This window comes from Mastigoproctus giganteus, chromosome 9, assembly GCF_048544385.1.
Source record: "Mastigoproctus giganteus isolate SK-2022 chromosome 9, ASM4854438v1, whole genome shotgun sequence".
Taxonomy (NCBI): Eukaryota; Metazoa; Arthropoda; class Arachnida; order Uropygi; family Thelyphonidae; genus Mastigoproctus; species Mastigoproctus giganteus.
The window spans coordinates 73,514,995-73,529,627 of NC_143583.1; the positions used below are offsets into that span (position 1 = coordinate 73,514,995).

Consider the following 14,633-nt stretch of genomic DNA (forward strand, 5'->3'; position numbering starts at 1 on the left):
GAGAATTTAGAAGACAATCTACAATCACCTGCAGTGAGCAGTCAGAGAGAAAACTGGATACCCAATTACAAAATAAAAAAAAAATTTGGAAAACAATAAGATGGAAGCTTATTTAAAAGACTTCTATGCCAAATATGATCAAAAACTTTTGAAATGTCAACAGCAACTGCTTGAGTTTCACCAAACTTTTCCACTGAATTTGTCCACAGATGGATAACATACATAAGCCAGTATATCACTAGTGGGTCAACACTGATGGAATCCATACTGGTGATCACTGATCAGATGTAAAGTTTATAGATAGCTTGAGAGTTGATGTTTAATGTATTTCTCTATTTTAGAAAGAGTAGAAGTGAGTGCAATGAGACGATAATTGGATGGGAGGAATTTGCTACCCTTTTTTAGGAATTGGTTGAATATGAGCAAATTTCCAAATAGAATATCACTAGTGGGTCAACACTGATGGAATCCGTACTGGTGATCACTGATCAGATGTAAAGTTTATAGATAGCTTGGGAGTTGATGTTTAATGTATTTCTCTATTTTAGAAAGAGTAGAAGTGAGTGCAATGAGACGATAATTGGATGGGTGAAATTTGCTACCCTTTTTTAGGAATTGGTTGAATATGAGCAAATTTCCAAATAGAAGGGGAACCACCAGGGAGTAGACAGTGTAAAAAGGCAACACAGAATTGGAGTAAGCTCGGGAGCACAGGTTTTGAGAACGAGTATAGAAATACCATCAGGACATGGCACTTTCTTAGAATCAAGACTGTTCAAACTTCTGATATCCTTTTGATGGAAGACCACAGGAGGCATTGAATGAAGTGTACTGGGGATGGCTGGAAGTGGCTTACCAAGGTCTTCAATGCACAAGTTAGAAGAAAAGTAGGATGCTTGTAGGTCAGCTTTAGCTGAGGTGGCAACAGAACCATCCGGTTTTGACAGAGATGGGCAAAAGTTGTGGCCGATAGCAAGAGACCAGAATGTTCAACTACCATTTGGACAAGAAGCAAGTTTTCTACTCTTTGCTTGTTCAAAATCTAGTTTAGACTGATTAATAACTGCTTTGTAATTGTTGTGATCTTTGGTGTAGACAAAAAATGAACCAGGAGATTGGATGCAAGCCAATTGTGATATGCAACGTATTCTTCTTGAACAACCTTAACACGTTTATTGGAAAACCGAGAACGAGGATACCCACTTTTTTTGCCTATCCCTTCTAAATAATTTGTCCAAACCTTCTTTAAATTTATTCAAAATAACTACTTCCATACCACCATATGCATGTTTTATTTCAACAAACAATTACTCCTCTGACCGAAAGCAATTTACACACACTTATCCCGCAACTATCCTTTTTTTCCTTTTAAATTTATATCCCCTTAGATATGTCTTCCAAGAAAGACTAAAGATGCCATCAGCATTAAGTTTAGTTAGCCAATTTAAAGCCTTAAACACTTCATCCAAGTCTCCTTGCAGACATCTTTTGCAATAAGAGAGCCTCTTTTGTCCCCCCTCCGAACAAACGTTGCTCTTCTCCACACCTGTTCTAAAAACAGATCTACATTCTTCTTAAAATGTGGCTTCAAATATACAGTATTCAAGCCTAACCACTGCTTTATACAACAGGATAATTCCTGTTGTATTCCTGTTGTGTAAATTTATAAACAGAAAAATTCCTGTTTATAAATAAATAAATATGATGTTTATTGTAAGGTGCAAAACTACATGCAGGTACCCTGATTTTTCAAAACACTTCACGGCACTAAGCCACGAACAAGCAGTTGAGATATCATCTCGCCGGAAACATAATACAGGATAATATCATTGACAAAACCTCAAGAGCTGTTCTAGCAGCCTGTTTTCACTGCCCACAGAATTTCATGTTAGCCTGTACAATTACCTTCAGCTCTTTTTCGTTAAAACACCTTAAGCTGGTATTACCAAATGATCATTTTGGGATTATTACTATCCAAATGCAGTACCTTGCATTTGTGAATTCTGAATTTGCCATTTTTCAGCCCATCTGACTAATTTATCAAGTTCTTTGATCTGAAATCTAACATTAGCTGTCCTCTCCAAGTGTTCAATGACAGCCAAACAAAACCAGGCATCTTGTTTCACCTGCTGACAAAATTTTTATTTAGTTATTAAGTATATACAATTGAAAACTAAACTACATTTTATTTCAGAAGCTAAATATTAAAAAACTGGATTACCTGGTTCAAAATAAGAAATAGTCATTAACCAACAGTAATCATGAAACTGGTTCAGAATAGATACAACCTTAAACCATTAAAAAGAGAGAGAGAGAGAGAAAAAAAAAAAAAAAAAATATATATATATATATATATATATATATATATTAATCTTACCTATGATCATGTGGATGATAACCACAAAATGTTACATTCTTCAAATTAAAGAAATAATCATGGGTTGGCACGTGAGAAGGCTATTTTTGAGGGAAAAAAATAAATAAAAAAAAAATATATATATATATATATATATATAAATATATTAATAATAATGCTGTGAAGTATGCAAAACTTACCAATAATAGGAAGTTTACTGCAAATTAAATACAATCCTCATAAACTCTTGATTTTTTAAGGAGTCCTTATGTGCTGTAATGTAATAACTAGATCGTATGTATAGCTTAGCTTAATTTTCAGCACTCACCTCATAGTAATCCACTTAGCTGGTGGAAAGATTTACCACATACATAGTGGTTATAGGATTCTAATAACTTACAGGGATTATGGGTTTAAAACTAAGTTGTGGGCCACAAAAATTTTTAAGAAAGGAAAGTGCACCTTCCATTCTATGGTTGCCTAATTAAATTAAATGAAGAAAAAATAGAAGCTAATAGTCACGCACAAGCGACTTTCGAGATTCCTCGTCTTCAGTTAGCTATAGTGGGGGGGGGAAGAGAGCGCGCTTGTGTTAATACGGGTTGGGTTCCCGAAATGCATTTCAGTGCACGTGGAAACTTAATGGGTGCTAAATTCCAAATGGGGGAGAAATTGGCGGGAATCTTTTTAACACATTGAGTGATGTATGGCGCTTAAACCATTCGATGACAAGGGCTTCGTTTTCAAGGATTTTGTAGCTAGAATTTAATTTAATTACTGTGATGGCTGAATCGGTGAGTGGGTTGTGATTTTGAGATTGGACGTGTTGTGTTAGTTCTGTACTTGCTGAATTAGTTTTGTAGCTATTAAAGTGGTAGTATGCACGCGTGTTGGAAATTTTTGATGTCCCAAATTTTGCTGTTGTACTGCCTATGTAACATGCTTGGCAGTCTGATTGGCATCTGATCAAATATATAATGTTGTTGTAATCTTGTGTCTCGTACTCGTGTGTTGTCTTGTATGAATTGAATTTGGAACTTAATTTGTTATAAGATGTGAATATTAATTTGATGTCTGTATTTTTAAAAATCTGTTGAAGTCTTCTAGCATATTGTTGATGATATGGGAGCGCGATAAGGGGTTTATGTATCTTATTCTTGTTCACATGGTTAATAATTTTGTTTGGGTTATTAGTGTTATTATGAACTTTGGTGATGGTTTCTTTTATTAATTGTGATGGGTATTTTCTGTCGATGAATTTTTTGGTGAGGTATTCCAATTCTACAGATAGGTCTGTTTGTGTGTGGCTATATTTTACAGCGTTGTATATCTGGTTGTATAGAACTGCTTTTTTGATGTATAGAGGGTGGTGTGAGTGGTAAAGTAAGAATTTACCTGTATGTGTGTTTTTTCTATATATTTTGGTGCCTAAAGATGTGCTTATTTTGTATACAGTGAGGTTTAGAAAATTAATTTTATTATCAGTTTCTACTTCGAGGGAGTTTTTCATGTGTTGTGTTAAAGGTGTTCAGTAAAGTATCGATGGTGGTTCTGTTGCCTATTAAGAGGACGTCATCTGCATACCTCATGTATAGTTTAATTCTTCAAAGCTTCAAAACTAATTCAGCAAGTACAGAACTAACACAACACATCCAATCTCAAAATCACAACCCACTCACCGATTCAGCCATCACAGTAATTAAATTAAATTCTAGCTACAAAATCCTTGAAAACGAAGCCCTTGTCATCGAATGGTTTAAACGCCATACATCACTCAACGTGTTAAACAAAAAGATTCCCACCAATTTCTCCCCCATTAACCTCAGGGGCTCACATCTGGTGAGTATGGGCTTGGCAAACCTAAGGGTCTTGAGCTGGATATCATCATTCTTCTCTGTCTTGCTTTCTTGGTGATTCCCTTCTCTCTCTCTCTCTCTCTCTCTCTCTCTCTCTCACACAGGGTAGGGTAACTTGGGGAATTTTTTTTGGCTAGTGCAGCATAAGCCTCAGGCTTCCTTGCACCATATGACTAATAATAATAATAATAATTTGGAATTTAGCACGCATTAAGTTTCCACGTGCACTGAAATGCATTTCGGGAACCCAACCCATATATAACACAAGCGCGCTCTCTTTCCCCCCCCCACTATAGCTAACTGAAGAAGAGGAATCTCGAAAGTCGCTCGTGCGCGACTATTAGCATCTATTTTTTCTTCATTTAATTTAATTTAATTAGGCAACCGTAGAATGGAAGGTGCACTTTCCTTTCTTAAAAACTTTTGTGGCCCACAACTTAGTTTTAAACCCATAATCCCTGTAAGTTATTAGAATCCTATAACCACTATGTATGTGGTAAATCTCTCCACCAGCTAAGCGGATTACTATGAGGTGAGTGCTGAAAATTAAGCTAAGCTATACATACGATCTAATCCTCATAAATTAAAATTAACACACAAGAGATTTAAGAGGCTGTTTATTAATATAAATTACTAGGCGCCTCCATAGCCAGGTGTGCAGGAGCAGCAGTGCGTAGCACATGCTTCTTTATTAGATTGGGGTTCAAGCCCGTGACCACCAAATACGGAGGATGCAGAAAGGTCAGGGAATGACCACTGCATATCCCGGGAGCAATATGGCCTTAGTTGCTAATGCTCCTAAAAACCAAATAATAACAACAACAACAATATAAATTACTGGTTTCATTAAACCCTAAGGTTTCATTAAACCCATGTGTACACACACACATACAGGCGTGTGTGTACACATGCGCGATCACTGAATTGTGACTACCTCATCCATAATGGACAATGCTGCATAGCTCATTGTATAAAAAGCAATTTTGCACGATAGAGCAGTGGTAATTTGCACCTGGCCATGGAAGCCAACATGATAAAGTAGCATTTATGGGATGTAGTAAAGATATCATGGAGTTTCAAAAGGGGCATGACTGTGGGAACTTATGGTGTCAGGTGCTCCATATCAGAAATGGCACATCTTGTCAGTTGCTCATGGCCCTCCACGTTGTTCAGGTTCAGCAGCAGGTCACTGTGTGACAGTTGACATCGCAATATAATATGAAAAATATAAGAATAATATTCCAAATGGTGATGCACCGCACACCCAGCCATATGGGGTTCCACAGCAGATGACCCAAGAGACAACCTCTCCTCACTACTGATCATCATCCACAGTGAATTCTGTGGTGTCAACAATACACTAGTTAGACACTGGAGGACTGGAAACATATGTGCTGATCAGATGAGTCCAAATACCTGGTGCAACACCTCAACAGATGCCTTCCTGTGTCGTGCAAGCAAGATGAGTCCATGGACCCATCATGTATGGTGCCCACTATCCATGCAGGTAGTGGAGGTTGCTTAATATGGGGCATGTTTTGCTGGCTAGAATGAGAACCCCCCCTGATGCATATGGACTGTTTCACTGGTGAGGTCCACCACCAATTCTTGGGAGACCATGTGCACCCTGCCTTGTTGCATTTTTTCCCAGACAGCAACAGGATCTTCCAAGACAATGATGCACTGTGTTATTGGACCTGCACTATGCATGACTGGTTTGAGGAACACAATGAAGATATTACCCATCTTGATTGGCCTCCAAATTCACCTGACCTCAAACCAATAGAACACCTGCAGGATATTTTGGAACAGGAAGTGAGCATATTAAGTGTCCGTAGATTTCCGTTTGTAACTTGCCATCATTATTATACAATACAAGGTTATATGCCGAACTAGATAGTATTAGCTATCTAGTTCTGGATATAACATTATATAGTGGGATATAGTATAGTATATAATATTATCAATTAATCAGTAAATTTATTAATCTTGTTGAACTTCATTGTCAATTAAATTGTACTTTTAATTAAATACATATAACGACTTAGATTTTACAAACGTAACATAATTAATTAATACATAACTTGATGCGGAACTTATAAAAAGAAATTTGAAGATAATACTTGACACTTAAAAAATATATATAGATATAAAGTGTTACAACTGCATTGGGATAAAAGTTTAGGGTAATAATTTTGTACTGAAATTGAAATTTTATTGAAATTGAATTGGAATCATGACTCAGACCAGAGCAGCAAAGCCAAAGGCTCAAGCTAAATGGAGTGTTGTGGCTCAGGGAAGAACTGTGGGAGGCAGTTGCTCTCTGAATCACAGCCTTTTAAAATGCACTGCTTGCTTGATGTTTGTGGAGCAATCGGGTACGGGACATGATATTGCCAAGGGTGATGTCTTTGTGTGCACGTGATGTAAGGAGTGTGAGTAAATCAGGCGACAACTCAGGGTTGTTATGGGCCTATATGAGAGCTTGAAGGGCAGGGTGGATGCCCTCGAAGAATCTAAATTGAGGGGCCCATCAAGCTCTCAGCTGCCCACATCATGCCAGAGCTTGCACTCGATCATCATGCAGCACAGCGACAACCCCCAAGGCAGAATGCGTCCCGCAGGAATTAGCAGTTGTTGGTGACTGTGTTGTCAGGGAAATGGGGAACATGCTATGTAAAAAGGATAGGTGGAACAGGGCCAGGGTACATCTGCCAGGGGCAAAGGTTGATGACGTAGAGCAGATATCATCTTTTAAGGGCACAAAGGGTGATATTGTTGTACACGTTGGCACTACGGATATTAAGAGTAGGAGACCGGCAGAATTACTTAACAAGTACAGGTCACTGTTCAAAAAAAAAGTCGTGAATTAGGGTTGAATTTGAAAGTGTCTGCAATTCTGCCCAGACATGATAGGAGAGAGTATATGATGAGAGCCTTGTCGATCAATTCGGCCCTGGAAAGATTGTGCAAAGCTCAAGAGGTAGAATTTTTTTCAGCCTGGTCAGTACTTGTTAACAGGAGAGACTGCTTCTACAGGGATGGGATACACTTAAATAGAAAGGGTGCAAGAATATTTGTTGATGCTATCGAGGCAGTGTTAGGTGGGTCCGAAAACTGCTAGCTTGGGGGGGGAGGATACAAGGACTAATAGATTAACAGTAGCCACTGGCAGAGGTGAAAGTGATTCGTGCACTGCTTCTATTGGAATGAGCAGCAGCCTGGAAAACAAGATGCACTGTATTTCAGAACCAGCTGGGAGTCATTGCAGTACAAGTAAACACATGGGTTGTGATAGGATAGCTAAGAATAGGAACAGGTGCATGTATACTTGCATGTACACCAATGCTAGGAGTTTGGTAAATAAATTTGAATGAATTTGAGGTATTTCTCAGAACATCAAAGGCAGATATTGTTGGGATATCAGAGACGTCTTGTCACACAGATATAAGGAATGCAGAACTGGAATTTGGGGAGTACAATGTTTACAGGAAGGGTAGACAAGATAGGAAGGGAGGAGGCTTATACTATTAGTTAAGAAACACATAAAATCCAAGAAAGTGAAGCCAGTCGACATCGCTGGACAGTGCAGTCTCGAGTCAGTTTGGTGTGACATAAGCACTGAGAGTAGGAGTGTGTTATAGGCCTAATGACTCTGATGAGTATAATAAAGAACTGTACAGGGAAATAGAGTGGAGAGTCTTATAATGGGGGATTTTAATTTCCCAGATATTGACTGGAATTTGTGGGTTGGTCACTCACACACTAGCAAGGCTTTTGTGGATTTATTGGATGATTGTTTTCTACATCAGCATGTTTGGCAGGCAACTAGAGGGAGTAATACTCTTGATCTGATTATCAGTAGTGATTCTTCATGCATTAAGAATCTGCAGATAAAGGAACCACTAGATGGCAGTGATCACAGTGTGCTGAAGTGGGATTTACTCAAAGAGGTAACTACCATCAGGGGTAAAGAGAAGGGTTTTTGCTTTCGTAAAGGTGACTACGATGGTCTGAGACAGTATTTAAATTCTATATGGTGGGACCAACTGATGATGTTACCAACAGCAAATTCAAAATGGGAAGCATTCAAAGAATTTATCTTGGAAGCTACTAGGCTTTACATACCAACTAAGAAATATTGTTCAAAGTTTAGGCCTAACGGATGTCAGATAATTGGTTTGGTTGGTTTGGTTTTTTTTTTTTTTTTTAGGAGCATTAGCAACTAAGGCCATATTGCTCCGGGATATGCGGTGGTCATTCCCTGACCTTTCCACCGTATTTGGTGGTGACGAGCTTGAACCCCGGTCTAATCAAGAAGCGTGTGCTATGCACTGCTGCTCCTTCCCACCTGGCTACGGAGGTGCCAGATGTCAGATGAACTAATGAGACATGTGGCAGAGAAGAAAAATGCATGGGATACATATAAATTAATGGGTGATGTGGAAGCCTATGATAGATATAAGTTGGTCTGTAACCAAGTCACAAAGAAGATTAGGCAGGCAAAGGCAGATTATGAGATATCCTTGGCAAAGGAAAACAACAAAGAGTTCTTTACCTATGTAAACTCTAGAAGGAAAGGGATGAATCAGATTGGTTCACTGGATATTGATGATCCTGCTCAGGTGGCTAAATGAGTATTTTGCATCAACATTCATCCATGAGGAGTTATTCAGGGAGGGGAATGCCAGAGGTGAGTTAAACGCTGGCAGTGAGCTGGATGATTTTGTAATTACTGAGAGGAAAGTGGAGGAGAAATTGTTGAAGATAGACAAAAAAAAAAAGGCACCCGGTGTGGATGGGATCTATCCAGTTACATTAAAGGAAGCAAGGAAGCAGCAAAGGAAGTAAGCAAACCCTTAGCCATAATGATGAGAGCTTCTCTGGACTCAGGGGAGGTACCCATGGACTGGAGATGTGCAAATGTGACCCCAATTCACAAAGGAGGATCAAAGGGCAACACAAGTAATTATAGACCTGTTAGTTTAACTTCTGTTCCAGGAAAATTAATGGAAGCACTGGTTAAAGAAGCACTGCAGGATCATCTAGACAAGACTTCAGTTATAACTCGGACACAGCATGGTTTTGTTAAGGGAAAGTCTTGTCTGACCAATTTGATTGGATACTATGATGTGGTCACAAAGGAACTGGATGTAGGGAATAACTTTGATATCATATATTTGGATCTTAGAATGGCTTTTGATACTGTTGCAGATGGAATACTGCTGCACAAATTGGAGCAGTATAGTGTATATAGTGTGTTTAGGGTCTAACAACACCAGGAGTTTCCCCCATCTCCACGTAGTATACATTGTGGTGTGATGCAGAACACTGTAGAGGCCAGAGGTTTAAAAGTGTGTGGATATTGTGGTGTGTAATGTTTTGTACCGTTGTTCATCTGGTCTTTTAGCCATTGGGTCTCAAATGAGACCCACCGTTGCCCACACTATACCTCGTGGAGGCAGACCAGGTACACCAGTATTTTAGAGATTTACTATTTACTCTGGCAGGTCCTGCCACCTAATTTCCTAAGATTTCAGCGGCTAGAACCTAAAAAAAAAAAAAAAAAAAAAAAAAAAAAAGTGGGGGGGAGAAACGCTAGAAATTGGGTCAGGCCAAAGAGAGATAAGTTAGGCGGGGTAGAGTTAATTTTCCCTTTTCCTTTTTTTTTATATGAGGTCAATAGTGAAGATAACCCCAAAAGTCGGCGGGGCAGGCCCATGCCTCACCAGGTGAAGATAGGGGATGGCAGGGTGGAGGGTACAGAGTAACCATCCCCCTGCCAAGGGAAGGAAAGTGAACCGAGTGAGGGTACCCGGTTCAGATCGCCTAATGATGCTTCGGCAGCAAACTGCACAATGTCTTTGTCAGGTCTTCGTATGCCATTCCTGGGACATGTTGTCCCGTCCGTGTGAGTGGTCAAGTTCAGATAATGACTCCAGTTTAAGCCAGTGGTCAGTTCCAGGTTAAGTTAATGATTAGTTGTTCTTCAGATTGTAGCTGTTAGGTTTTTGTTTGGTTGACACATCTAAGGATCTTTATTATGGATGACGAGTGGTTAGTTTGTGGGAAAATTCCTGCTAAGGTTGTGGGTATGTTCTTCTTCTAGTAAAAATATCCTGCCCAAACTGTGTTAAGGCTTTATAGTTGTCCTCGCTCTCCAGGAGATATTGTTCTTGGTTTATTGGTGAGAAACGTATTTTAGTTATTAAGAGGCAGCGGAGGTCTTCGTATAGTTGGCAGTGGTGCATGAGGTGCTCCCACATCTCTGGCTGTCCACAGTGGCAGAGAGGGGTGTCACTCAATCCGAAACTGGAGAGTTTTGCTCTTATTGCGCCGTGTCCCGTGAGTAGGTAAGATGTCAGCAGTCCCGGTGAAAACCAGTTTGGGCTTTTGGGAAACATTAGTTGATTATCCAGTATGAATTTTCGGGCAACTTCCCCTTTTGTCGAAGTTGTCCAGCGGGTTTGCCAGGCCTGCTGTAGGTGGGTGAGAAGGCATTTTTTCTCGAGTTTACAATCATTCGCCGGATCAGTTGTGTAGTCTAGGCAGGTGAATGCTTTGCCTTTAGATAGTTGATAAAGCAGCCCACAGCGGACGATCTCCAGGTCTAGGGGTAGAGCACTCAAGAGGACCTGGAGGGCGTGGGTGCTTACAGTACAGCAGGCTCTCGAGATTGTCAGTAGGATTGAACGTTTGTTATTTGTTATTTGGTTTTTAGGAGCATTAGCAACTAAGGCCATATTGCTCCGGGATATGCGGTGGTCATTTCCTGACCTTTCCGCATCCTCCGTATTTGGTGGTGACGGGCCCGAACCCCGGTCTAATCAAGAAGCGTGTGCTACGCACTGCTGCTCCTTCCCACCTGGCTACGGAGGCGCCGGATTGAACGTTGAATGGTTTCTAGCTTCCTTTTGTTTACTGCTGTTACCGCCTTGTGGAACCAGACTCCTGATGCATATGTTATTGCTGGTAAGAAGACTGCCTTATAGAAGAGGGCTAGGGTCCTCTTCTTAAGGCCCTAGTCCTGATGAGTGACTCTAGCTATTAGTGCGGAGTATTTTTTGATTTTGCTTCGGAGGTAAGTAAAATGGGGTGTGAATGAAAGATTCACACCTTTTTATCCAGCAGAATACCAAGATATTTAAGTTCGGTGGAAAGCTTAATTGTTGTTTCCTGAATCTTTATCTGGGGAGGCCTTCTGATATTGAGAGAACCTTTAAGTAGGATGGAGCAGGTTTTTGTTGGGGATATCTTTAAGTGGTTTTGGGTGGCCCAGTCTTGTAGGATATTTATAGCACAGTTTGCAGAGATCTCTAGTTGAGTTCTTGAGTCTGCCGCCAGCATCAGGATCAGGTCATCCGCATAGGCCTGTGACCTCACATCACCAAGGTCGAGGTTTAGAAAGCTGTCAAGCACCACGTTCCAGAGAAGTGGGCCAAGTACTGAGCCTTGTGGGCATCCTCTATAGACTGGTCGTGTGACTAAACAGTACAGAGCACTGACGGTTACTGTTCTGTTTGCAAGATAGGTTTTTATACAATTGTACAAATTAGCTGGTAGTTTTGCTTTCAGGAGTCTGCCGAGGACGTTTGGCCACCAGAGGGAGTCAAACACCCTGGCAAAATCCACTGAAATGACAAGGAAGTATTTATGGCTGGTAGTGGCAGCTGCTTTGATGATATTCTCTAAGGCGTCCACCGTGGAGCATTCCCTTCTAAAGCCGTATTGGTTGTCAGAGTGAAGGCCAGCCTTGGAGTAATGAATTTCTATTTTATTGCTTAGAAGATGTTCTAGGAGTTTGCTTAGTATGGATAGAAGAGCGATGGGCCGGTATGACTCCGGAAGGTCTTGTGGTTTTGTCGGATTCTTGAGAATAAGCCTTAATTTTGCAGATCTCCATACTGCTGGGAAATGGCCTGCTTCGAGGCAATGGTTGAAGAGGTTTAGGATCTCATTTGGGATGTTTTCAACAGCCTTCTTTACGATCTTGGGCTCCAGCATATCTTCTCCTGGAGATTTCTTGTTTTTTACTTTTGCTGCAGCGGTGTCCAGTTCTTCCTTGGTGAAGCTGTCTTCCACTTGGGCCGTGGTGTATGTGCTGTTTTCCTCACATAGTAGTATTTGCTCTGGGGTGCTTGGTGGCGTGTGTTGATGGAACATGGCATCAAGGATGTTATTTATAGATTCGGACCATGTCTTTATATACGTGCCTTGTGGCGTCTTGGTGGCTGGGATGACTTCTCCCCTGGGGAGTTTGTTTGTGATTACTCTGTAGACCACTTCCCATGGAGCAGAATTTCCAACTGTGGAGACTAGGTGCTCCCAGGAGCGCTTCTTCCTTTGTTTAATCAGGGCTGTGTATTCATTTCTTGCCATTCGGTACTGCTGCTTGAGATACTCTACTTCCGCTTCCGGCCATGTCCGTCTTGCACGTTGAAAATTTTTCCGTCGGGTGTAAACCTCCCATCGCAGTTGTTGGAGCTCTGGGCACCACCAAGGTACGGCTCCAAGAGAAGGTTTCTTCCTTTTAATAGAGTTAATTGAGCTTTCAGTGACTAGACTTACAATTGCCTTTTGGTGCTGGTCTGCGTTCAGTCCAACTGTGCTGAGAGAGTGGGCGGCCATGATCAGTGAATCCTTAAATTGCTGCCAGTTTGCCTTGTCAATTGCAAATCTATGTAGAGTTTGCCTTATAATTGGTTATTGGCTTACTAATCGGTGCAGTTGGAAAGTTATTACATGGTTGTCTGAAGTGGTACAGCTTTCTCTAACTGTCCAGGATGAAAGGTGTCGTGCAACAGATCTTGTGGCCAGTGTGATATCAATTTTGGCTTCCCACGTTGTACTAGAGAAGGTCGGTAGGTTATTTGGTTGGTTGAGAATTGAGAAAGAACTGTTTGAGAGATATTCTTCCAGTCTTTGTCCGCTGTTTGTGCCTCGTCTATCTTGAGTTTCACTGAACCACGCTGGCGACCTGCAGTTTATGTCGGCGGGAACGATGATTTTCGCATTTGGGAATTCCAGAGAGATTCTTTGTAAGTATCTAATAATCAGGAGAATATCCTCCCCTGGCCGAGAGTAGGGAGAAACTGCGTAAAATTCCCCCAAAGGGGTGATGATATGGGCAGCAGTGAGGCATTGGAGGCAAATTGCTGCTATGGATAAAGGGATGGTTGAGTGGGAGAAGACAGATTTGATTGATTTTGATTTTATTGGCGCAAAAAGGGTACACCTCAATTTGATTACCACAGAGAGTGGTAATCAATGGACACTGCTCATCATGGACTAATGTTATTAGTGGAGTCCCTCAGGATTCAGTATTGGGTCCAAAATGATATTGATGATGGTACATGAAGCTTAATATCCAAGTTTGCAGACGATACAAGGTTGGCAGGGTTGTTAAGGACACTAATGGCAGTATGTTGCTGCAACAGGATCTAGAAAAGTTGAGCAGATGGGCTGAGAGGTGGCAAATGAAGTTTAACATTCACAAATGTAAAGTACTACATATGGGAAGCAGCAACCCCAGAATGACGTATCAATTCTGTGGTACTACACTGACAGTGGTAGAGAATGAAAAGGACCTAGGGGTAATTGTGCAGGCAGATATGAAGTTCTCTGAGCAGTGCAGACGGTCTACAAGAGTAGCTCATAGTGTCTTGTCAATGATATATAGGAATTTTTCTAGCAGGGATAAGGAGGTGATTATCCCCTTATATAAGGCAATGGTCAGGCCACACCTTGAGTACTGTTTACAGGTGTGGAGGCCTCATTTTAAGAAGGATTTAGAGCTGTTGGAACGAGTACAGAAAAGGGCAACAAGATTAGTGAATGGAACAAAGGGTTGCTCTTACGAAGAAAGGGCAAATTTTGCAAATTACAGCGTCTGGAGACTAGGCTTTATACACCTCAATTAGATCACCTGCGAGGTGATCTAATTGAGGTGTATAAAGCCTTGAATGGTTTGAGTATGCTCAATGCTGATGGAATTCTTCCTCTTGCTCAGAATAATCATTTGAGAGGGCATAAATTCAAATTGAGAAAAGACAGATGTAGGGCAGATGTGCAGAAATTTGCCTTTAGCCAGTGGGTAGTTGGTTGGTGGAACAGACTTCCATCCTTTTTTTTGGGAAGTTGATAGCCTAAATAAATTTAAGGCTGAGCTGGACAGGAACTTGGAACGAACGGAGGGGTGAAATGGGAGCATTTTTTTTTTTTTTTTGGCTGATACTGTATAACCTTGCTTTCTTGCATCATATGCCTCTACTAATGCTAATATGGACAGGCAACCGTCATTTATTCCGACACTAGAAAAAAAGCCTTGCAGGTAGCACAGCTACTATCCATGTGAAAGGTGGTCCACGGCATTAGGTGGGGTCATGATACAATGATCACTCAGTGTATTTCTCTTCTATCTA

General features: G+C 40.8%; 1 protein-coding gene across 1 annotated transcript in view; it reads right to left on the minus strand.

Moving 5' to 3' along the window:
* Positions 1-14,633, minus strand: part of LOC150080449 (JNK-interacting protein 1-like) — a 200,220-nt gene that overhangs the window by 22,069 nt on the left and 163,518 nt on the right. The window contains exon 10 of the mRNA XM_090381228.1: positions 2,378-2,457. Coding sequence (XP_090237354.1) covers positions 2,378-2,457 — 80 coding nt within the window. The remainder of the gene's footprint in view (positions 1-2,377; positions 2,458-14,633) is intronic.